At 40.7% G+C, this 26,074-nt stretch overlaps 2 protein-coding genes across 3 annotated transcripts in view; one reads left to right on the top strand and one right to left on the bottom strand.

Annotated features, from left to right (window-relative positions):
* Positions 1 to 26,074, top strand: part of rhoq (ras homolog family member Q) — a 47,901-nt gene that overhangs the window by 3,054 nt on the left and 18,773 nt on the right. For both annotated transcript variants that reach the window (XM_008104892.3, XM_003217471.4), the window contains exon 2: positions 217 to 275. In XM_008104892.3, coding sequence (XP_008103099.1) covers positions 217 to 275 — 59 coding nt within the window. The remainder of the gene's footprint in view (positions 1 to 216; positions 276 to 26,074) is intronic.
* The window catches only part of pigf (phosphatidylinositol glycan anchor biosynthesis class F), a 71,513-nt gene continuing 46,453 nt past the window's right edge, over positions 1,015 to 26,074 (bottom strand). The window contains exon 5 of the mRNA XM_062971188.1: positions 1,015 to 1,266. Within this exon, the coding sequence (XP_062827258.1) occupies positions 1,201 to 1,266 (66 nt within the window). The 3' untranslated portion in view covers positions 1,015 to 1,200. The remainder of the gene's footprint in view (positions 1,267 to 26,074) is intronic.

Here is a 26,074-nt window from a genome sequence, read left to right as displayed (position 1 = left end):
ATCATGAAAGTGCCTTGGAGGTGTTTTTTGTTTTAAAAAATCATTTCCTTCTCCTTCTGTGGGACGTGGTAGTTTTCAATGATTATGTCTGAGTCTGAGTGAATAATTGAAACCATATTCTCTCTTCTTGTACTTCTTGGTGTTCTGAAATGAGAAGCACAAAGCTTGTGTATGTGTGCTTTGCTTCTAATGCCTTGCCGCATTTTCTTTTTGCAGTCAGTGTAACCGTCGGAGGCAAGCAATATCTCCTTGGGCTATATGACACTGCAGGACAGGTAAGAGTTCCTTTTATGATTTTATATTGTATTTTTGATCTCATGGATCTGGATGAACAAAATAGATTTGTCTGCTTTGTGTGCAGTTTTTTTTAAGGAATTCATTCGGGGTGTGTTCTAAAAAAAATACAGCTCTTTTCATGCTTACTTGCACACGTTGAATTATTCAAAGTCCTGTGTTTTATGTCGAAGTGTCTCACACTGGCAGGATATAATAATGACTTTGTGTATTGCTTTGGCACAGATCTTTTGGGAAGGCACTGCTCTCCTGTCTAACCCACTCCCCAGTTACAAACAGGTCTGTTGCTGTCCTGATCTCTTAACTCCTATTGCACCGTGAAAACAAACCAGCCCTGTCAGATACTTTATTTTTAGTTCCAAATGGCTGGGTCTTCTTTGGAGTTGTGTCTGGCTTCTCATTGGTGCGCGGGCAGCAGGAACCTCGGGCTCTGATTGGTGAATAATGGCATCATCTAATATTATGGGAAGGCAGTTTGCCTGATTGTGTTTATTGCAGCTCAGGGACGCATTGCTTTCCATCCTTTGAGTCAAAACATTCGCAAGCAGTGACTGAATAGTTTCATAGCACAGCGCACAGGACTCCCCACACACATACGCACACACTTCAAGCACATCTGCTCAGTGCTGAAGGGAGGAGGAGGGAAAACAAACAGGAAATCCCAAACTACAGCTTTCGCATCCAAATCAGGCATAATGAATACCAAGCTGACAATGGTGCTTACGTGTCTGCAGTCTATTTTTCCCCTTTTTGGCACAATATAAGCTATTTGGTGTAACATACCGGTAAGAAAAAAACTCAGAAATATACCTGAATACTTTGAATGCAGGTGATCTTACCAAAGATGGCACAGAAATCATGTGGCCAAAATGTGTTTAGAAGCAATTGTGCTTTCCAAATCATACATCAAGCTGGACAAGAGTGGGAGGCCATGTTAGGCCTCCGGGAAACCTTGAAGGGCTGCTGTCCACACTGCAAGAAATAAAAAGAAAGAATTACCCACAAATATGTCTGGGGAGTGTTTTCATCATGTTTTCAGGCCTCTTGGGCAATGGGAAGTGATATCACTTCCTTGGGGGTCATAAAAATGGTCCCGAAGGCCATATGAGACCCTCAGGCTATACTTTGCACACGTTGAAGCCAGTGGGGTAATAAAGTATCAGAGGATCACAGTACTTTATGGTGGTACTTTATGATCAGCAGGGATAATGGTATGATTTGCTTGGTTTTCTTCCTTTCTTAATTGTTACTATAGATGGAGTGTAAGAGAAGCTGAGGAATACATTTTCTCCCAGCGACAATACATTGTTATGAGTTATCTCTGCCATAATACCGACTATTTTAGTGTTGCTTTGTGTTGTATGAGCCACTAGGATCAATTTGTTTTGCAAAGGTCCTGCTCCTAGTGGAAATGTCAAGCGCTAGAATTATAGTGCCATTCCTGTATCCTTGAGGGATACGTCCCTGAACTTACAATGGAAAGAGAAAACCATGGATAATAGTGAAAAGCATCAAATGTCATGACTTTTGCCAGAACTTACCATAGAATTGCCATGGGGACCTATAAAGTTCTGAGAGATATATCCTTTCTTAGGAATTTACTAATTCCTCCGTCATGACTCTGTGATGACCTCTGATGGAAGCATACATAGGATTACTTTCAGGATCTAGAAAAATCTTAAAGAGAACGTATTTTGTTGATGGGGGAAGTTGTCATTATATAATTTATAGATTATAAATTATAATCTGATAAATTATAGCGTGATAGTGGCACCAAGTTACATTTATATGCATTTAAAAGGTCTGTGTGTTCTGTGGGCTGCAGTCGACAAAATCAACTTCTCCAAGCTCTAGTCATCACCAGATTTTGTGAAAACAAATTCCATACATTAATTCTGTGCTGTGTGAAAACTTAACCTAGTTTATTTGAGTGGCTTGTGTGTTTGTGTTTATCCAAGAATACTAAGATCAGCAGAATAGAATTACTCTGCGTGAAAGCCTAATAAAAAATGAAATGTGATTGTCACAAGATATGCTTTGGACAATAAGATTTTATCTTTCAAAGAGAAGGAAAAATTAAAGCTCAGTGTTTGTGGAACTGGGCATTTGGTTAAACATGCAAACAATAAAAATAGTGAAGTTCTTTCAATTTGTTGTTTACATTTTAATAGCACACATTGCAATTATACCATCAGGCTTCTTTCTATAGATATGCCTGCTATAAAACTTCATTGTTTCACCAGCTGGAGGATTAAGTATATATCTAGAAAAGAATAGAAGGACTTTCAATAAAACTGCAAGAATCTGCAGTCCATAATTAGGAAGTCTAGAGAAGCAATATGGGAAAGGCAGATCCTTCAATATGGGAAAGGCAGATCCTTCATAAGAGTAGTTGTGGTTTGAGATCCTAACCTCCAGAAAACATTGGGCGCATCTGCACTTAAAATTAATAAAATTTGATGCCACTTTAATGCTATGGAATTGTGGGAGTTGTAGTTTTATACATTCTTTTGTTTTCTCTGTCAAAGAGTGCAGGTGCCTCACCAAACAACAAAACATGGTTTGAAACATGGCAGTTAAAGTAGTGTTACAGTGCATTAATTCTACAGTGTAGACATGCTCATTGATGCTCTTCGAAGCATCTGATAACATGGACTATAGACCACAAGCCTTTTTGCTATAATAAATATGTTTATTTATTTATTTCGTGTCAAAAGCATTTCGTGACAAATACATTTCAAAATGATGGGGGGGGGGGGGAGAGAAAATCACAAGCAACTAAATAGTTTTGGACCAAAAGCAGGCAAAAGCAACCGCATTGTCCGTAGCTTTAAACAACTCCTTCTCCATACATGAGGCAGGACATTGTGGGCAAGCATACATATGCTGAGTTGTTTGTTCTGCTCCACAGTCACACAAGGTGGAGGATTCCTCCAGGTAGTGCCATCTTGTCTTTTGATCTGCCCACTCCGCTTCTCAGTCTGTTTAGGAACTTCCAAGTTGCCCATTCTTGGTTTGCCCCTGGAGGAAGACCCTCATGGGGGGCCATCCAGTTAGAATTGCCAGAGACACCCTTGCTGTTGCTGGAGGAACATCAAGAGGAGTGGTGGTTCTCATGAAGCCCTTCCTTGATTTGAGTCTGGTGGGAGGAGGCTGATAGTCATGCAGTGGGTGGCTTTCACAGTGTTCAACCTTATTTCTCTCGCAGTTAGCAGCGACTTCCCGTCGCACGTCAGGAGGGGCAATGCCAGCTAACTTGTAGAGTTTATCGACAGGTGTAGGTTTAAGGCATCCTGTGATGATTCTGCATGTTTCATTCAGTGCTATGTCCACCTGCTTTGCATGGGCAGACTTTTGCCAGATAGGACAGGCGTACTTAGCAGTTGAGAAAGACAAGGCCAAGGCTGATGTTCTTATTACTTGTGAGTCTGCACCCCATGCGCTGCCAGTCAGTTTCCGCAGGATGTTGTTGCGTGCAGCTACTTTGTGCTTGGTGTTCATGCAGTGTTTCCTATATGTTAGTGTTCGATCTAAGGTGACACCAAGGTATTTAGGATGGGAAAATATGTTGGTCTTCAGGTACCAAAGCACATTGTTGTTGCTTCTGCAAGCTGGAACAAGCTAACATTGGCACCCTTTTGTAAATCAGAAACTGATTTCTGAACAAAAAAATTGCAACAAAATATTAGGAAAAACACTCACCTGCACAGCTTATGGCTGCAGTAATTAATGCTGTAAGTATCCATATTGAATTATTGTGTAGGGGACATTTTCAAGCACAGTTTTGTTGCCTAAGGATAAAACCATAAGAAACCTAAACTGAACAAGATGAAGCATTTCTCTATCTTTGTATTGACAAAGGGTGACTTCTGGGGAGACTAGTCCTATATTGTGTCTTTACGGTTTGTGACAAAGATAATTCAATTAAAGTTTTTTTAAAAAATCAAACAGAAAGCTAGTCACTTAAGGAATATGGGTCATTAAAGATACATTTCTTTTTCTTGGTCACCCAAGTTACACTGATTAGAGGACACAGGAAGGAAGGAAGGAAGGAGGCAGGTAGGCAGAAAAGAGAAAGGAAGAAAGGACCCATTCTAAAGGTGCATTTACACCAGTGTTTATCAACCTGTGGCTCCCCAGGTGTTTTGGCCTACAATTCCCAGAAATCCCAGCCAGTTTACCAGCTGTTAGGATTTCTGGGAGTTGAAGGCCAAAACATCTGGGGACCCACAGGTTGAGAACCACTGATCTACACTATAGAATTAATGCAGTTTGGCTCCACTTTAACTGCCATGGTTCAATTTTATGGAATCACAGAAGTTGAAGTTTGGTGAGATACCAGCACTCTTTGGCAAAGAAGGCTAAAGACATTATAAAACTACAGTTCCCATGATTGCACTGCATTGAGCCAAGGCAGTGGTGTCAAAATGCCTTAATTTTACAGTGTAGATACATTCTTAAGATTCACAAAGAGGCAAGTAGACAGTGGGACCTGTTATAAACTGTTGCCATGTTTAGGCAATTTGCAATTAAAAAATTAAAATACTTAATTTCAAACAAAAGGAAGTCTAAATTGATTAAAGACATATGCTGCGGTGTAGCAGGGGGAACCTGATAAGGGCCCTTAAATGGGTTGTCCTGCGAGGGAAAGGAAATCCCAACTGCTGAGGTCAAATGATCTGAGCTGTGAGGTCACAAGACAAGTTAAAGGCCTGGCTTTTGATAACCCAGACTAACTTCCTGTATAGTTGTAGAGTTTAACTAAGTAGTTCCAAACCTCTGATTTGTCATAAGGTTTTACTGGCTCGGGGCCAAGCTGCCCCAGGGAAATTTTCCTTACCCAGATTCTGAGCATGTGTTTCTAGCTTTCCGGCTCTCTTTCTCATCAACACCAGGGATTTTTTTTTAGTACTAACTCATGTTTGTGAGCTTGGAATAAAACCCTTATTTACTTACAGTTAATCACATGCTTTAGGGAAGTAGTACTCTAGTTCACTTCAGTAAAATAGCTTGCCAGGCTTTAACCCCTACTCCACCCTCATAACACATGCATTGTATTAGTGACTTACACTCAAATAAGTGCAGCTTACTCTCATGCAAATTCCTTTTTGGGTGAGGCACAAAGATACATAGGGTTGGAAGAGTCCAGCTCTATTCCGCCATAGAGAATCATGCAGTCAAAGTACTTCTGACAGATGGTCATCCAGCTTCTGTTTAAAACCCTCCAGAGTCTCCACCAGATTCCAAGGCAGCTTATTCCACTGTCAGAAAGTTCTTCCTAAACTTTAGATGGAATCTATTCCTCTAAATTTTGTGTATTATTTGGCCTCGTGCTCTTTCTCCAAGTCTCCCATGCCTCTTACCAGCAGGGAGTGAGGTGCGGAGTTTATTCAGACAATAAAGGTCCAACTGGGGTTTTTTTGCTCTTGGTGGAAGGAAACTGCAATACATTCTATTTAAGAACATGCTCTCATTTCTTTCTCCCTCCAAGCTGAGACCAGCTCCTCCTCCATGATTTGAATTGCCTCCCCCTTCTCTTTCCTCCCCAATTTGTGACACCAGCAGGGACTCTTTCTGGGATTTGATAGCTGCCGGACAGTGGGACTGTGCGAAACTGTGTGTGGAGAGCAAAACCACCTTGACCTTTACAGATTAAGTAGATTTTTGTTCTATCCAAAGGACTGGTTAAGCATTGGAATTATATTAAGATTCTTGAGGCCAAAATATTGCCGGGATTTACTGATGAGACTAAATTGATTTAGGATTGCATACAATGTTTGTGCTGTCTACATATTCGCTCCTTTTCAAATTGGAAAAATGGTTTAAAGAAGAAATAAAAATCTACTTTTCACCAAACTCTTAAAAATGGACAAGTGTTCATTGCTTCCAGTGTTCTTTGTCAAGTTGCACTTAGAAGCTCTTTTTAAATGATATTTTAGAGGTCCAATAGAGAGATTGCCCAATCTTGTTCTTGGATGGATGGAAGCCCTCAAATCTCTACCCTCAATCTGATTGAAACATATCTGGTTGAAACTTCTTTTGTCTTCCAAAAAAAAATCTCATCCAATCAGGAATGATGGAGTGGTGATGCATTAATGTTATACAGCCAATCAGCTATGTACTGGTTTTGTTAAATGGAGAGGGGTCATCATTTTATTTTTTAGTACCTTTATTTGTCACTAAGGGAATTCATCTGGAATAAGTTAATGCTTTCAGTTGTGGTTTTATGTAAAAATAAAATAGGAAAGATGTCTTGATGCTGACAAATAGCAACTTTTACCACCCTCCCCCTAAAATCAACAGACATGCCAAGCTACTGAGCTCAGTTGGTACTGACTGAATTTCTCTTCCCTCCCCTTCCTGTAGTTTTGGGTTTTTTTAGCCCTGAGTTGTGCAGGTGATATGTTTAAAATAATAAAAATACTGGTAAAAAGGTTTAACCCTCATTTAACTTCATGTGGTAGACCAAGGTCAGATCACTACATGTGTTTTTAGATAATATAGAACAAAGTATCTTATGCTGAATACATCGGGCTTAATATTGAATCTAGTTTAATAGTGTTTGGCAGGGCTTGGATTTTTAAAACAAACAAAGGATCTCTGCTGCTTTCTTAGGAAATCCAAGGGTTATTGTGGCATTATGAACGTGTTATGAAAAGATGTAAAAAAAAAAACAGTCACATCTCAGATGAGCTGCTTGTTTAAAACACAGTGGTGCAAACAGTAGGTTTCTGGCTATGGAAGAAATGTGGGTGGGTGACGGCATCCTTATATGCATACACATAAGTTCATTTTATTGCTAGCTAGACCTTCTTATGAGTGGAAATATTCAGAGTTCCATGGAGCAGAAAATAGCCAGTGCAGTTGTTGATCGAAGAAAGCTTATTTTATTCTGCAGCTGTAGTGATGAGTTCCTGTTCCTAGGAAGTGGGTGGGAAATGCCACTCTTTGGTGGACATGTAATTCCACAGTTAATTCTTTCCAGCAATGGAGTGTGTTTGTCCTCTGTTCCAAAAACAAAGTGATATTCAGAGTGGCTTCTAACACTTTATGAGTGTATAAAATAAGCCTGTAACTGGGGGGTTAAGTGAGACTGAAGAAACAGAAATAGCAATATTGGGTTGCTGTGAGTCTTTCAGGCTATATGACCATGTTCTAGAAGCTTTCTCTCCTGATGTTTTATCCACATCTGTGGCAGGCATCCTCAGAGGTTGTGAGGATGCCTGCCACAGATGTGGACAAAACGTCAGGAGAGAAAGCTTCTGCAACATGGCCATACAGCCCGAAAGACTCACAGCAACCCAGTTATTCCGGCCATGAAAGCCTTCGACATTAAAATAGCAGTATTGGTTGGGGAGGATGGGCCCAAACGACACAGTTGGCCATTATAGAAATGTCACAAACAGGCAAGCAATTTTTCAAGTTCTCCTGAATGTTCTTTATCAGACTCAACGGTAGCAGGAGAAGTGTGTCATGAATAGCATGGATGAGGATTTGCCTGTTGAAAAAGATCTCATCCAGGAACAGCAATTCCATCAACCACACCCAGAAGAAGCAACTGCTCAGCCTGCTGGCCAAACACAAGGCTTCTATGGAGGAGACTGAGGAAGAGTAAATTGTGACTTCCTTTGCAGAACATAGGTAAATGTATAGGGTTTCCCCTGACATTAAGTCTAGTTGTGTCCGACTCTGAGGAGTGGTGCTCATCTCCATCTCTAAGCCAAAAAGCCAGCGTTGTCCGTAGACGCCTCAAAGATCATGTGGCCAGCATGACTGCATGGAGCGCTGTTTCCTTCCCGCCAGAGCGGTACCTATTGATCTACTCACATTTGCATGTTTTCGAACTGCTAGGTTGGCAGAAGCTGGGGCTAACAGTGGGAGCTGACCCCACTCCCTGGATTTGAACCACCGACCTTTTGGTCAGCAAGTTCAGCAGCTCAGCGGTTTAATCTGCTGCACTATCAGGGGCTCCTAACGGCCAGGAACAGCAACTCCCATCAACCACACCCAGAAGCAACAACTGCTCAGCCTGCTGGCCAAACACAAGAGGAGGCTGAGGAAGAGTAAATTGTGCCTTCCCTTGCGGAACAAGGAAAGGAAAAATCCCAGCTGAGGTGTTAAGCCAGAATCGCTGAAAAAATGGCCAGTATTCATAGAATCATAGAATAGTAGAGTTGGAAGAGACCTCATGGGCCATCCAGTCCAACCCCCTGCCAAGAAGCAGGAAATCACATTCAAAGCACCCCCGACAGATGGCCATCCAGCCTGTGCTTAAAGGCCTCCAAAGAAGGAGCCTCCATCACAGTCCGGGGGAGAGAGTTCCACTGCCAAACAGCTCTCACAGTCAGGAAGTTCTTCCTAATGTTCAGGTGGAATCTTCAGGATCAGCTGTGAAAGCAGCATTTAAGAGGTTACAGTGTGATACCTCATTGCTAGTTTGCAACGTTTGTAACCAAGCCTTGGACCTTGCGCTGTAGAGACTCATGGACGCTGTTGGAACTTTGGCCTACTTCATGACTTTGGCATTGGATTTGTGGACACAGTTTTGTTGTATGCAATTTCGGTAACTGGATTGACTCAGGACTGATGTGTGGCTCCTCTGTTGCTCGCTCCTTTGAAGTTTGTTGTTACTGAGAACTGGCTGATCTTGGACTGTAAGACTACTCTGTTGGTGATTCCAGGGCGAGGTACTGAACAAAGGGAGTGGAGGAAAAATGTACAAATGTAAAAGATCAAGTCAAATTTAGCAGCCACGAGGTCTTCCTTTTAGATCCAGCCTCAAGATGAAATTGCTTTGTAGATGTCTTTTAAAACAGAATTTTTTAAAAAGTTTTAAAATAAGGCTTAAGGAGAAGATTGTTCTGTTCTATACAGATTCTGTATTGTCTTGAAAACTCTTCAGCAAAGAAATGTTTCCCCCCCCCCAATAATATTCTTATTATTATTCCAGTTCTGCTTTCCCTTTACAGTAGAATCTTGTTTATCCAACCTTCGCTTATCCAACATTCTGTATTATCCAACGCAGTCTGCCTCCCCCCCCCCCCCCAATCCACAGCTGTTTCTCTAGGCAGCAACGCGCAGCGGGCCAACATGCCCAACAACAACACAAGTGCAGCCACAGTCCCAAACAAATGGCAGACTTGTAAAATGTGCTGTTTTGGTGCTTAATTTGTAAAATCGTAACATAATTTGATGTTTAATAGGCTTTTCCTTAATTCCTCCTTATTATCCAACATTTTCATTTATCCAACGTTCTGCTGGCCCGTTTATGTTGGATAAGTGAGACTCTATTGTATTTAGTATTGTATTTAGTTTATATTAATTCTGCTTTGACAACTCTATCCAGTAGGTCACTATTATTCCGATTTTAATGTTGCAGGTTTACACAGTGTTGGGAGTTAAGTGCTCATCTAATCTAAGCAAAATTGCCAATGAGTGATCTACTGAAAGGAAGATTCTGCAAAATCCTTCCCCTGCATTCAGGGTTAGAGTTTTAAGATCAGCGAATGGAGCCCTGCTCCATATACCTCCGAGGATAGGATTCAATATTACAGTTTAAGAACAACATTGTAGGATTCTGCCAAAGTGTTCAATCCACAATTGCCACTGTATTAACAGTTCTTCCCCTGCCTCTCCTCCATATGTCCCCTTTGTTATTTCAAATCTTATCTGGAAGGTGTCTTTGGAGCAAGTTTAGAAACACGTGGAGGGTGATAGATGAACCCATTTTGCCCATGGTATACTTTATGCGATAGTTACATACCCTAAAAGCAGAAGATCCTGCCTGATTTTGGAGGCCAGGAAAGGTCAGCCCTGGCTAGTACTTAGATGGGAGGACCCCAGGGAATATCAGATGCTGTGGGCTGTATTTCATAGGAAGGAATTAGCAATACCACTTCTGAGTATTCCTAGCCTAAGAAAACACTATAAAATTCATGGGGTTGCCATAGGTCGACAAGAGACTTATATAAGGCAATATAAGCATTTTTAAAAAATTCCACATTAACATTATTTTGTATATTGACCTTTTATGACTGTTTTTATCCATGTTGATGTTTTATTGTTGGCTGATTTGTTTATTGTTTTTGTTTTGATTTTGTGCTGTTGTGTCCGGGCATAGCCCCATGTAAGCCGCCCCGAGTCCCTTCGGGGAGATGGGGCGGGGTATAAGAATAAAGTTATTATTATTATTATTATTATTATTATTATTAAAACCTCAACAATTTTGAAGTAAAATACCTATATACTCCTGCATAAGTTGATCTCACGTAAGTCAAGAGCAGGTTTTGGAAGCAAAATTATGAATTCTAATATGGCCTGTAGACAAGCTGAGGGTCATTCAGTGGAGGGAGAAAGCAGATCAGCTGCCCATTGGTTAGTTCCACCATTTTCTCATCTAGACATTCAAAAAAGTCAGAAGCAGCACCATTGTGTAGAAAATACAGGGGTGCTTCTTTTAGGTTCTCCAGGGGTCAACTAAGGTCTTGTCTTTTGCCACTTAGATAAGGTGGTGGTTCCCTTTTTTATAAGAGTTAAGGTACACTATTCACATCGACCCATAGGTAAGTTGACCTAGGTTTTGCGGGCTAGTTTTTTTGACCAAAATTTCCAGAGTTATACTTGCATTTATAGAGTAATAATGAGAGCATTTAATAATACCATGTGAGGGTTGAAAGTCAAGTGGGAGCCGATGCACATATGAAGTCTTTTTATGTAGGTTTCTCTGTGACAGATGACTGGCCTCAGTGTGTCTATACCAGACTTGGAGCTACATGTTCTTGGCAATGTGACTGTGCTACGAGCCCTTTCTACAATTAATGCATGCTTGGGGACTGCTGGTAATTTGGAAACTCAAATCATAGTTTATCTTCTCAATTACAATTAGTGCAAATTAAGTTGTGATGGAATGTCTCAGTTAAAGCAAAACCAGATAATCAGAGGATAATACTTTAATGTTCTGCTTACATCATGTTCTTCAGAAACAAAATAAATTCTGGAAAACAGCAAAAGTACGAATTTGTCTGACCTGGAAGTTGCAAATTCATATAAAGAAATGTTGTTTCAGAACTTCATTTTATTTGTCAGCAGTTCAGATGTTGTAACTACACACGCACGACAAACTATCACCAGATCTCTCCATATTATTTTAGTGCTAGTTACAATTTTGTAAAAGAAAAAAAAAGATCACAGAGCTCCTTTCCTTCTTTCTTTTTTCTCAGAGTGATCTTTTGAAAGTTTTATCATTATTTCTGATTATACCTTTGTTTTTATTACAACTTTGAAAACATTATGCCAGATGTATTTTGGACATAGACGATTATACTGTTCCCCATAAAAGAAAAACAAACTGTGGTCTGGCCGTTCCTTAACACCTTTAAAAGATAACTTTGAAACTCCCTCGGGATTCAAAAATGATAAAAGAAGAGAGGTTGATTCATCTCAAATAAGGATTTTAGAAGTTCTTATTAGTGAGTACAACTAGGGAAAGAGATTATAATGTGGCGCTTTGACAGGGACACTACCCTTTTCCTCGAGTATAGAGGAGCTTTGCCCAGATACTGCTTTTAGCAGTGCTAATGGCTACCCTTCAGCACATGAAGGTTGGCTCTCTTTGGCAGCTCTGACCAATATCTATTTTTGGTTCCTCTTCTAAAAACAGATGGTTCTGATTGAGAGCCTTCTCTCTTACAACTCCTCGCCATAAGCAGTGAGAGCAACAGATGGTTAGCAATGTAATGATTACAAAACTTCGAGATGTTTCTCTAGAGCCAAGCTGTGCAATCTTTTGTGATCTTTAACTAGATTTTCCTGCCTCAGATGGTAGTGCTTTTGTCTTTTCAGAGCCATAAAAAACACATTTAGAACAGGTCTTTGATGAAAATCAGAGTAGAGTGGAAAAAGAGTGCTTTCTGCTGTCTAGGATGGTTTGGAGAGCAGTGCCAAAATGTTTCGAGGGCATGGTCCCAATTTTAATCTACTTCCCAGCTCACAAAAGGATCTGACTGGCTCGTTACAGTGCAGTTGGTGAAATCGGGAAGAAACTAAATATCTTAAGAAAAGTTAATATCCCCTGCTATGTTCCGTCATTGTTTTCTTAGTTGTTGAGATTGATTGTTGGCATTAGTCAAGGATGATATAACAACAGAAGGCCTAGTGCCAACTTGTTGAGAGCTGTGCCCCTATTACGTTGGCCACTCCTGGCTTAGACTATGCTGGGTTTAATATGCCACTAGCTTCCTAAATGAACTGGGATTCTGGACAAGTAGATAATAATAAAGAGTAGTGTACAGCTGAGAACTCAATTTGGTTTTGAGGACAATGAGACGTAAGCAGAAGTCCTTCACGCTTCTACTACCAAATAACCCACAGTTGACCGTAGAGTCACCATAAATTGAAAATAAACTGAAGGTACACAACAACAGCAACACAATAAAGCTTCGACTGAGTTAATTTCACCAACTGAGTGTAATTTCCACAACTATGAATTGAAACAGCCCATTCAGTGACAATTCAGTTACAGCTCAAATATATGCAAAATAAGCACAGTGACTTCAAAACAGCAGTAATTGGTAATAACACAGTCATGTCTCTCTGCAGACCTAAATGAGTGTAATCCAACTTGATAATTTGTTCTCTGATTTGGCCATTTCATATTAAAATTTTCTCTTTGTAAAACCTCTAGTGGAAAATGGCAATAACAAATTGGAGAGACTGAAAACGATGGCTGAATGGCAATATTCAGTCCGAAATTTGAACGGAAAGAAACCATGATAATGGACTATTCCTCAGGCATTCATTTTACCATATGATCGGTTAATTCAGAATTCAACAATTCAAAAAAAGAACTTTAGAGGAGGATAATTTTTGAAGACTGCCTAAATGTGCTTCTGATTTTCTTCGCGCACACAAGCAATATTCAGGAGTTAATATTCATTACTGCCTGGGAGGGGGATACAAACAATAGGATGGCTGAGAAGTTCCTAGGATATCACTATATCTGGTCTTTTCTCACAATGCCTTTAAGTAAGTCAATATCTGGTTTCCCGACAGTATGTTATAACCAATGCTCATGATTTTAAACTGGATAGAGAACAGAACATATTTTGATGGAATGGTAACACCTGTTAATCTGTTACATTACTTGTGATGCTCATTTTGCACTCATACACAGCTGGGATCAGTTCAAGTTCCCTCTTTGCCACAGCCTACCTGTATTGTTCTCAGAATGTAATACAGAATGTTGTGGCTCAGCCATCATGGCCCAGGTTTCATCGAGAGTTAGAGTTAGAAACAGATGAGGCATTGGAATTCGAGGGCATTCCTGCTTCAGTTCCAGGCCCCATGGCCTTGCAGGTGCCGGATATTGTGGAATCACAGGATCCACTAATTGACAAGCATTCCAAAATCTCTCCAGTGTTACCCATACCAGATGGTAAAGACTTGGGGGAGAATGGAACTTTTAATCAGAGAGATTTTGTTACAAAAGATAGGAGCAGGAAACGGGGTGAGAAGAAGTCGGAGACTCGCTCTCAAATTGTATAATGATTAATTTTCCCATGAGAACTTTGTGGGTCCTGTATTCCCTAATTCTTGCAGACTTGGGATTCTGTTTAAAGTACTCCTCACTCTATTCTCATTGCGGTGTCAACTTTGCCTTCCCTCGGAAGAGGTTCCAGTTTCCAGCTCCTTGCCTTGTCTCCTGAATCCGTGCCGAGTCCCCAGTTCCAGGCGAGCCGCGTTGAGCCGTGACTCCCGAATAGACCTTGCCTTGTTACCGCGACTTCCTTGTTCCTGAATCGAGATTGACTCTGCTTTGTTTACCTTGCTTCCTTGATTTTGCTATGGGATTTTTCAAGTGAATTTGCAATGCTTTGTGCCTGCTATTGCTTCATGGACAAACTTTGATTTCTTAAAGGAAGCTATCGAGCTTCACTTGTGGATTACAAATTGGACATTGATAAACTCTTTCTGAATTGCAATAGACTATATATTATGGACTATTTCTTACTCTGACTTTCCACCTTAAATGTGCATAGATATGTATATACTCTGCTTCAGTAAACAACTTGTGTGTTATATTGGCTCCTGCCTGGTTTTCGGGTGCTCGCACTGTCTTGGGGTGCAACACAGAATTTGTATACAGAACACACAATGTTCAGAGGCAGAGTTGTAAACCACAACTGTGGATACTGAGATTAATATTGTACTAGCTAAATGAAGGATAGTAAATCTTGAAGTGGTCCAGTGTTCCCAATACCTGGATTTCATGCAGCATAAAGAATTAAGGACATCAAATTCGTAATGGAATCCTGTGATACATGGATGCCCTACATATGCATTGGGGTGAAGTGAGGCTTTCCCCTTGTTCAGACCACAAGGCACCAGTGATATAATGGCATCAAGCACTGAAATTCAGAATGCTAATCCTTACAGTTGTAAAGAATGTCATAGGAATAAAAGTTTCACAGTGATACTTTTCATCTCAGTATTCACTGAAGCATGGAAATTAGAAATCCCAGTATCTTTCTCAGCCAAATGGAATGAGTCACTCAGATACTAGGCAGAGTTTTATTTCCCATAAGATGTTGCCCTTTTCTGATATCTCCCATCAGAAAAATATTAATTTCTTTTTTTTTTAAAAGTGCACAGCGTGTCTAAGTGATCACAACACTGCCTGAACTCCCATAGCACTACATGTGTTTTTTTCAAGCTGACATTTCAAGTTGTAAATATAGTCTTTACAAGTACACATATTAAACACTTCTGGGCATATCTGTCTTAATTAAAACATTACAAATGTAGACCAAAGAAACAAATCTTGTCCATCATCCTAGTCTGAATGTTGTTATGGCACTTCCCAGGCACTCCTGGTTTTAATGTTGTTTGAAAGTTCAGAGTGCACATGAGGACAGAGAGTCATTTCACTGGTGCTGAAGTCACTCTTTCTAACATCTCCACTTCAAAGACTTTCCTGATGCTGTTGCAGATCTGAAGAATTGATCTCTTTCTTTTTTTGTAAGGTTTGCTCCCTTAAAACCAAGTCAAAGTGAACCTGAGTGTGAATATTTGAGAACATCAACCAGTTTAAGGTTTACATATTTGTATAGTCCTTATGATACATTCCATTTGACTTCATTGGCTTCTTGTTGTGGGCCTTGAAGTGGTGTCTGACTATGATGACCTTAAGGGAACCTATCACAGAGTTTTCTAGAGCTAAGAATGGGTTTTCATGGCCAAGTTAGGATTTGAACCCTGGTTTCCATAGTTGTAATCCAGCATTTCAACCATTGTGCTGCGCTGGGTCTCTGAAATAGATGGTACATGCCCACTACATTATATAGTGGGAAATGCAGCCCACAGACATACTTTGTACTACTTGTTTAGTACAAAGTTATATGGTGTTCCCTCAACGTCCCCTTTTAATATTTAGGGACACTTTTTGTCCTGAATTTCAAGTCAGAATATTTCTCCATCTAGATTGTGATAGTCTACTATGACTTGAGCAAACCTAATTGTTTCATATTCTTTGGCACCGAGTCCTTTTAATTGGCTGTGGCTGGAACATTGGACATTATGCATGCAACACATGATTTCCTAGCACACACTGCTCTATCCTCCATAGAATTGTGCTTGTAAGTATGCAGTAAAATGGAGAACAGTTTGTACGTAAATCACTTTGTGCAGATGGTGATCTTGAAGTCATTTCCATTATTGTCATTGTCGTAACAACTGCTTTATCAACATGTCAGATTGAATGCTGAAGCATGAATTCCCAAGACAAAGTATAGCTTGAAGCTCTCATTGAGCTTCTCTCAACATTTCTTTAGCATCTGATTCACACTCATTTATGGACTTTAGATTTTCCTACTTTTCTTTGCTTGGAGTACTATAGTTTTTGTTATATATTACTACTTTTGTGGGGGAAAGCTGCTGAAACAATGGAAGTGGCTGCTAGTTCACTTTTGTATGAAGGCCATCTCACCTAAGTCTTCCCTGTCTTCCAGAGTTGTACAGCACTGGAACTTTCTGCCCCGGAGTGTGGTTGAGGCTCCTTCTTTGGTGGCTTTTAAGCAGAGGCTTGATGGCCATCTGTCGGGGATGCTTTGAATGTCATCTTACTGCTCTTGGCAGGGGGTTGAGCTGGATGGCCCATGAGGTCTCTTCCAACTCTATGATTCTATGATTCCCTGGCACAACCAAGTGAGGAATTCATTACTGTGGGATGACAACTGGGTAGGAATGTCAGTTCCTTTAAACCCTAGTTACCATAGGGCAATGACTGAAATTTTGGAAGCTGATGTCTAGAAATTCAAGAAGTTCAACATTCTATTATAATAATAATAATAATAATAATAATAATAATAATAATAATAATAATAATAATAATAAACTTTATTTATACCCCGCCACCATCTCCCCAATGGGGACTCGGGGCGGCTTACATGGGGCCATGCCCAGAACAATACAATATAACAAAATATAATAGAACAACAAATCATAGCACATTAAACAACACAATAAAAGAAAATATACACTACATTAAACAAGATCAAAGAACAATAAAACCAAGGGTGGGCCACATGAACACTAGATTAACACTCGAGGTGAGAAAGGAAGTAGGAGTAAAAACCACAGAGGACAGGATCATAAAGTGGTGGTGCGATCTGGAGGACAAATATTGAAGGAGAGCAGCAAAAGGGATGTATGTAGTGATTACTCTCCAAAGGCACAATGGAAGAGCCATGTTTTCAGGTCTTTCTTAAAGGCTGCTAGTGTGGGGGCTTGCCTAATCTCACCGGGCAGTGAGTTCCACAATCGGGGGGCCACAGCAGAGAAGGCCCTCTCCCTTGTTCCCACAAGGCGGGCCTGAGATATTGGCAGTGGTGACAGGAGAGCCTCCCCTGACGATCGAAGGGATCGGGCAGGTTTATGATAGGAGATGCGGTCACGAAGGTAGGTGGGTCCCAAACCATTTAGGGCTTTATAAATGATGGTCTGCACCTTGAATTGGGACCGGAAAATAAACGGCAGCCAGTGGAGCTCCTTGAACAAGGGAGTGGATCTCTCCCTGTAACTCGCCCCAGTTATTAGTCTGGCCGCCGACCGCTGGACCAGTTGTAATTTCCGGGCCGTCTTCAAGGGAAGCCCCGACCGCTGGACCAGTTGTAATTTCCAGGCCGTCTTCAAGGGAAGCCCCACGTAGAGCGCATTACAGTAGTCCAGTCTAGAGGTAACTAAGGCATGGACCACCGTGGTCAAGTCAGACTTCACGAGGTATGGTCGCAGTTGGCGCACGAGTTTTAGTTGTGCGAAAGCCCTCCCGGCCACCGCCGACACCTGAGCCTCAAGCGTCAGCGCTGAGTCCAGGAGGACCCCCAAACTGCGGACCTGTGATTTCAGGGGGAGTGCAACCCCGTCCAGTACAGGTTGCCACCTATGTTTTTGTAATAGATTATATCAGTGTGGTCCAACCTTTAGTTACCTGAGGGCCAATCAAACTTTAGCATAGGAATGTGAGGCTTCAATGTGGCCGTTACATGGCCATTTCTAAAATATTTAAAGCAGCACGAAAGGTAAAGGATTTTTTCCCAAATGTTAAATTAAAATGTTTTTCCTGCAAGAAGGGCAAGAGCCAACAAAAATGAATTGGTGGGCCACATATCGCCCATAGGCCATGGGTTGGACAACACTGGATTAGATAATAATAGATTAGGTGTTTCTTTGTGTACTGCAATACTGCATAGTACAGGCATGGGCAAACTTTGGCCCTCCAGATGTTTTGGGCTTCAACTCCCACAAAAGTTCAAACACCTGGAGGGCCAAAGTTTGCCCATGCCTGGTGTAGAACATATATAGGGCAAATAGAGTCCAATTGCACTTTTTTTGGGGGTGGGGGATACAAGTTAGTTCTGCCTACATGGGCAAGTAGGAATCTGTAGCCTCAAGAATCCATGCCATTGATGGATTCCGGGAACTGTAGTTCAAAATAAATTTACTGAGCTCTGGTTTAAATAAATTCAGAGGGGAGAAATAGTCACTAATCATTATGGATATATCCAACCTCCTCCCAAGATACCTTGTTGCACATTATGGAAAACAAGTTGTTGAAAGTAGGGCCGCTTTTGTGCTGATCCAGGAGGACTCTTTTAATGTTATTACAAGCAAGGAGCTATCAGAAGCCTCTTTCCAGAAACCCATGAAACTCTTTCCTCTGGCTTTTAGTTTTTTAGCAGATCTTGACTGATTCATTTGGGGTGGAAATAATAGAATCATAGAGCTAGAAGAGATCACAAAGGCCATCCACTCCATGCAGGAATACACATTCAAAGCAATCCTCTACAGATGGTCATTTAGCTTCTGTTTACAAACCTATGAAGAAGAAAACTCCACTGCACTCCTGAGTTGAACAGCTATAATCACCAAGAAGTTCTCCCTAATGTTCAAGCACAATTTCATTTCCTGTAGTTTGAGGCTATTGCCCCATGTCCTGGTCTTTAGAATAGCAGAAAAAAGTTGCCTCCTTCCTCAATATGACATCCTTTCAGATGTTTAAACACTGCTATCATGTCCCTCTTAACCTTCTCTTCTCCAAGACACATACTCATCTCCTCAAGCTGCTTGTCAAAGGGATTCATCATTTCCTGACCTTTATTTATTTATTTATTTACAGCATTTGTATTCCGCTCTTCTCACCCCGAAGGGGACTCAGGGCGGATCACATTACACATATAGGCAAACATTCAATGCCTTTTAACATAGAACAAAGACAAACAAACATAGGCTCCGAGGGGCCTCGAACTCATGACTTCCTGGTCAGAGTGACCTTTGGCCATTTTGATCGCCCTTCTCTGGACACATTCAATATCTTTCTGGAATTATGGCACCCAAAACTGGGCACAATATTCTAGGTGAGGTTTAACCAATGCAGAATAGAGTGGCACTATTACTTCCCTAGATATAGAAACAATCATCCTCTTGATGCAGCCCAGAATCATATTGTCTTTTTCAGCTGTTGTATCACATTGTTGACTCATGTTCAACTTATCGTCTATTAAGGCACTCACAGCCCTTCCGCATGTACTGTTGTCAAGCCAGCACCCCTCCTATACTTCTGTGTTTTATTTCTGCTTAAGTGTAGTATCGTACATTTCCCTTTAAAAAAAAGAAAAAGCCAAATAATGCTAAAACCACAGCAGCTACTTGATATCATGTTTTGTGCTGTATTTTCACTTCATTCTGAATACTGCATACATAACCTGGGGAATCAAACCAAGTTTCAAACAAATTCATGTCCACATGAAACAATTCTACCACAATAAATTAAATTATCAGGAATTCAAATTGGGTCTCAATCCAAGAAAATAAGTATAGCACCATAAAACTCCAGCAGCATTTATAGTAGCAAGCACATTGGCAGAAAAATTCCACATTAGTTTTCTACTTCAGAAAAGAGAGTGGGGCTTCTTTGAGCCATGAAAAATATTTGTAGAACTTGAATAAAGTATGTTGAAGACAAAGTGTTGAAGAGGAAAAGCCGATGCTGTGCAGTGAAACAGCCCAGACATGAAGTCATGTTAAAAGCATACACACATATGCTTTTTGGCTGGGAGAGGGGAACAGTCCCCTGGCAGAGCAGCTTTAGAAACGGGAAGAGAGAGAGAGGGAGGGGTGAACGGTCTTGAACATGAGAATGGGAAACAGCTTGAAAAGCTTCTTATTCTTGATGGGCTGCTGAACCGCAAGAGAGAGAAGCATTGAACAAAATAAGCTTTCTTAGACAAGGGTGATAAGGTGATCTTGTAGGTTGCTTTGTCCCACACTGTAACACATGTGAGGGAAATAAATATGGAAGGGCTGAGATCCTGCATGATAGAGTCAGTATAAGGGTTTTGCATGCAAAACTCTGCTATCGCTACTTCAGGAATAACCTGTCACAGTTATAGATCCTGTCCCCAGCCATTTTAAACAGTTACTCATACTTTTAAATAGTTGTCACAACAAAACATCATTGATTTTTAAAATGTAGCAATAAAGTTAAAAATAGTCTTCCCTCCACAGCTGTGGTTTGACTTTTGTGGATTTAATTATTTGCAGAATTGGTTTTCTCTAGAACAGTGGTTCTCAACCTGTGGGTCCCCAGATGTTTTGGCCTTCAGCTCCCAGAAATCCTAACAGCTGGTAAACTGGCTGGGATTTTTGGGAGTTGTAGGCCAAAACACCTGGGGACCCACAGGTTGAGAACCACTGCTCTAGAACTATCTAGGTCCTCCAATGCAACTCTATGGTCACTTTCCACTAGAAGTTGACAATAGGCTTGTTCATAGATTCGTTTTGGCTGTTTGACTTTCACTTGTTAGGATGCCCATAATGGCAAGGGCTCTGCCGCCATGTTTTTTTTCAACCGAGATGGACCAAGTGGCCACCAGTTGTGGCTACCTTCTGTACTATTTGGGATCACGCGGTGCATGGAGAGGCTTTTGCATGTTCTCACGGGGTTTCCCTGTGAGCCCTGCCTGTTGGGTCAATCAGAATAGAAGAAAGCCATGACATGTCCTCCACAAGCTGTGTCTATTAATGGGACAAGCATCTCCATTTCTCAGTTGCGCCCTGGCTCTAGAGCAGTGGTTCTCAACCTGTGGGTCCTTGGGTGTTTTGACCAACAATTCGCAGAAATCCCAGCCAGTTTACCAGTTGTTTGGATTTCTTGAAGGCTAAAACGGCTGGGGACCCACAGGTTGAGAAGCACTGCTCTAGAGAGAGGTACATCAGTCCATTGCCTTGCTGTTTGCTCTCAGCTTTAGCGTTTGGCTTGGCTTGGCTTCTTGAATCTTTTTGGTTTTCCTTTATTTTCCTGATTCTTTATTTAATGGGACTGGGAGTTGGAAAGTGCGGATGGGTCGGTGTGCAGTGTTTTAGGACTTGTGGGTGGGTGTGCTTTTTTTTAGGGTGGCTCTGAGCTTTGAGTCACCCTTTAGCCTTTACTAAAGCCTTAGCTCCTTCTCCTATCTTTCCTCCCTCCTCTCTTTCAGAAAATACTTTTAAAAGATTATTGTTATTAGTAATTGTAAGAATTCCAGCAAACAGCAAAGCCTCCTTCTCAGAAAACTACCAACTTACCTATCTAAACTTACCACAAATACCTAATGATTTCTTTCCTTTGCAATCTCATCACAAATTCTCTCTATTGGTTATATTACTCTCTGTGCGCTCTGCTTTCTTAATTTCATTTAATAATAATAATAATTTGACTGTTGTCACCTAATAATAATAATAAAACCATTGGGCTTCTGTGGAAGCTTTCCTAAACCAACAAAGCCCATTGTCTCTCTCTAATTTCAACCTCCATCAGGACATAAAAGATTGTTGTTGTTATTATTTGTACTATTCATAAGACTTCTACCAGCAAAAAACATCACCAACCAAAGTTCTACCAGCCTTCCTCTAAGGTAAAGGTAAAGGTTTTCCCCTGACGTTAAGTCCAGTCGTGACCGACTCTGGGGGTTGGTGCTCATCTACATTTCCAAGCGAAGAGCCGGCATTGTCCACAGACACATCCAAGGTCATGTGGCCGGCATGAGTGCATGGAGCCCCATTACCTTCCCGCCAGAGCGGTACCTATTGATCTACTCACATTGGCATGTTTTCGAACTGCTAGGTTGGCAGGAGCTGGGGCTAACAGTAGGTGCTCATTCCACTCCCGGGATTTGAACCTGGGACCTTTCGGTCTGCAAGTTCAGCAGCTCAGCGCTTTAACACACTGCGCCACCACCAGGGGCCCAGCCTACCTCTACCAATCCTATTTTTGCTGTTGCTCCTGGAGAAATTACAGGGCTGAGCCATCAGGGGATACTTTTTGGGGGGAATTTTTTAAAGGAGAAAGAAAAGAATTTCCTAAAAATCAAGAGATGACCCAAACATTATTAAATTTGGGCCAACAGTGGTAGATGTGTCCTCTAAGTGTGGCCATTTTCATTCTGATAGCCCTTAAAAAGACGGAAGGGGAGCCCAGGAAGCCCCCCTCCCCCCATTGCGCCATGAAAGGGAATTCCAGAAACAGCCTCTGAGAAGGCTCTCTCATTCATGTTCAGACTTTTAATGGAAGAATTTTAAAAAAGCCTTCCCTTCGTGGCAGGTTCATATAGGCAAATTTGAGGTGGATGTATGCCTGTATATGTAACTATTAGAATGGCTTGTGATCACCTACAGCATTCCAATGCTTTTTCTGGTGTATAGATCAGTTCCCGAAATTAAAATATGGCTTTGATTACAGGAGGTGTTATGCTGAGACAAAACATGGGGACAGACAGTTAGGGTTGCCAGAATGAAAACTGAAGATGGCTCAGCTTGTGTAGAAGAGCGAATCCTAGCAAGAGAGGAACTTCCTTTCCAGACCTAAGATAGGGGAATTCCTATATAGCAGGTGATACCTTCCAGTGCTATAAGGCATATGCTTTCTGGCTCCCTCGATGAATTGGTCTGAAAAGAATCAGGACATAGAGAACATGTTGACATTTATTTATTTTATTTTATATATTGTTCACCAATTAATATGTTAAAATCTCCAAGTAGAATGCAATTATAATATTCTAACAACAACATAAAACTGTTCAAATATAATTTAGAATATAAAGCTTTGGTAATGGTTGGTGGTTGTGGACATTTAAGGATAGAGGCGTTGTACCTCTGTCATCTGTTGGGAGTAAATTGCACAGAAAAGATTCTTGCCCAGCTTGTAAGCTATAGAAGCATCTAACTAGCCATTGATTGAAAGAAATCAAATACAAGACTCAGTGGTCTGATTCAGCTGTCACTCATATTCACTGCTTACGCCAATTTTTCAAGGATGCTCACAATGTATTAAACCAGCCTTAACTTGCAAATCATAATCTAAAACATGCTTAACACATCCATAAGTATACTGTACAAAAATGTGGGAGAATCAAACAATATATCAAGTGTAAAAATATATCAAAGCAACATTGAATTAAGAGATGTTTAAAAAATTGATGGAGAAGATATGGAGGTACAGAATTGGTCTAGCGTATGCGATCATGGTGTCCCAAAGTGAAAGGCTTTTGGAAGAACACAATGGAGTGGCTGAGTTTAAAGTCTAATCAAACTATCAAACAGAGATACATTATTACCTTTCTCCGTATTTGACAGGCACAGTGAAAAAGCTTTAATATAAAAATCTGTATCTCTGTATTAGCAGAAATAGCCCAGATGGGAATTGCAAAGTTTTTGAAAACCTTGCAAGGTCTCTCATTAAGGGGTCATCTTTACAGAGTTTGATCTACTGCCTTATCAGAAAAAATTAACTTACAATTTACAGTTGGCTAGTGGGAGATAAAGGAAGGTGGCTTTGAGAAATCTGGTTACCGTTTCTCTTCTTAGCAATGGATTAGGCTTCAACACATGGAGCACCAGTAAAACAGCTGGAGTTTTGGAATAGTACCTTTCCACACAGTGATTTATAATTGGGGGGAAAAGACCCATAAGCCGTGTCTGGATATGTGAATATGCTACAAGAAAGATGTGTAAAACTGTGTTAGTTGATTGAATTAATACAGGTAATTGTGTGTGTATTTGGATGAGTGCTTTATCTCTTGTCAATATATTGTAACTAATAAAAAATAGGTACCACTGTAAACTTTAAAATCTGCAACTCCATATCTCGCATGCTCATATCTCTTTTATTTTGGCTAAATAGTCTTTGGCATTCATAATCTGTGAGTGCATCTGCTCTGTGGAGTTATAGCCATTTGATACCATTTTGGGAGGTATCAATGCTCTGTCATATGGAATTCTGAGATTTGTAGTTTTCTAAGGTCCTCTGTGTGATTCTCCTGCAAGATAGTCTGCTCTGCAAGGCAACCTCTTCCTCCCTAATATATTGGAGTGTGGATACATGGGCCTCAAGGTGCTGGACCTTCACCTCCAAGAGAGCCACTCACTAGCTGTAGTGTTTGGGTTCAAGAGAGCTCACTACAACTCTCCAGCAGAAAGAATTCTAAGTTCCCCACCAAAGAAAAATTCAAATATTCAATTGGGTGGAACCTTAACATATTAAAGTAGTATCAAACAGCTATATTTATGTAGCGTAGATGCACTCTCACATGGTGTGTTCTATGTGTGGTGCCATTGAAATGGGACCATTTTGAAATAGGATAAAGATATAAGAATTGGATTAAATTGGGAACCATTCTGTTTTGCAGTAAGTAAAGTTAAAGGTTTTCCCCTGACATTAAGTCTAGTTGTGTCCAACTCTGGGTGTTGGTGCTCATCTCCATTTCTAAGCTGAAAAGCCACTGTTGTCCATAGACACCTCCAAGGTCATGTGGCTGGCATGACTGCATGGAGTGCCGTTACCTTCCTGTCAGAGCAGTACCTATTGATCTACTCATATTTGCATGTTTTCAAATTGCTAGGTTGGCAGAACCTGAGTTAACAGTGGGAGCTCACCCCTCTCCCCGGATTTGAACTGCCGACCTTTCAGTAAGCAAGTTCAGCAGCTCCTGTTTTGCAGTAGCACAAGCATAATTGATACTCAAAATGTACAGAAGCACCTTCTGCTCTCCATAGAAACCCAAAGATGACTGGATTTCAGTATCCATGGTAGGATGGGGAAGAGGAGGATATGTCTAGGTGGAAGAAACACTGAGCAGGGACAGTTCTACTAGAAGGAGAATATTGTGAGGTCACCACAAGTCAATAGACAACTTACACATATACGCACTATCACTTGAGGCAAAGACTGGCATAGTTTGAATGCTCTCATCCCTACCTTTCAAGTAAAAAGCTAGGATATCCTAAGTAGCTGAATCTTTCCCTAACATGCTGTTTTGCTATTAATATGGCACTCCTTCACAAAGAAGTCATTCAAACTGCTGTCTGCCTTTTGAAGTGGTACAATATTTCCTCTTGATGCTGCTGTATGATTACATTGGGCCACTCTCAAGACGAGTTGAGTGTATTAGATTGAGATGAAACTTACAACTCTAAGGTTTTGTGACTCATTTGGTATGTCTTATTTTGTACTGCAATTGTTGTTGTGCATCTTCATATTATGTTCTACTAATGGCAAGTTTTGTTGGCAAGATTTGTTCAGAGGACATTTGCCTTTGCCCTCTTCCGAGATGAGAGAGTATAGTTTTCCCAAGGTCACCTACCATCTGTTATTGTGAGGCATGCTAGTCTGTTTTGACTGTTAGTTCTTTTTTGAGTAGTTCTTTTTTCTTAAATTGCCTATTCTTCCATACTGTTTTAGCAATTGTAAACTTGATCTACCCAAGCAATTAACCTCTATCTGGGATAGTACTGTAGTATCCTTATCATTGTAAATCACTATCAGGCCCAATAGGTGGATGTATTATTTATTTGGGAGTCTTTTCCTACAATGCTTTATCTTAACTATAGAATAAAAAATTGTCGTGCATGGGTATATGTGGGAGGGAGTATTTGACTATTCCCCTGTCTTGAACAACAGTAGTAATAGCAGTTTAAGACAATAGATGGGGAGGGGGTTACCTCACCATTCCCTTTTCTTGAAAGTTAGAGACATGCATGTTACAGAGCCTTTCCAGAACCTCCTAAACTACCCTGATGATACCCATGTGAAAGAACACTTTCCAATCACCAATGTCCTCATAAAGTGTCTTTTACATGATACAATTATGTTACTTTGATACCACTTTACCTGCTATGGCTCCATGCTATGTAATCCTGGGATTGGTGATTACATGAAGTATTTACCATTCTCTGTCACAAAGCAAGTGTAGTA

The sequence above is a fragment of the Anolis carolinensis genome, chromosome 1, assembly GCF_035594765.1.
Source record: "Anolis carolinensis isolate JA03-04 chromosome 1, rAnoCar3.1.pri, whole genome shotgun sequence".
Taxonomy (NCBI): domain Eukaryota; kingdom Metazoa; phylum Chordata; class Lepidosauria; order Squamata; family Dactyloidae; genus Anolis; species Anolis carolinensis.
This window is presented reverse-complemented; position numbering and strand designations above follow the sequence as displayed.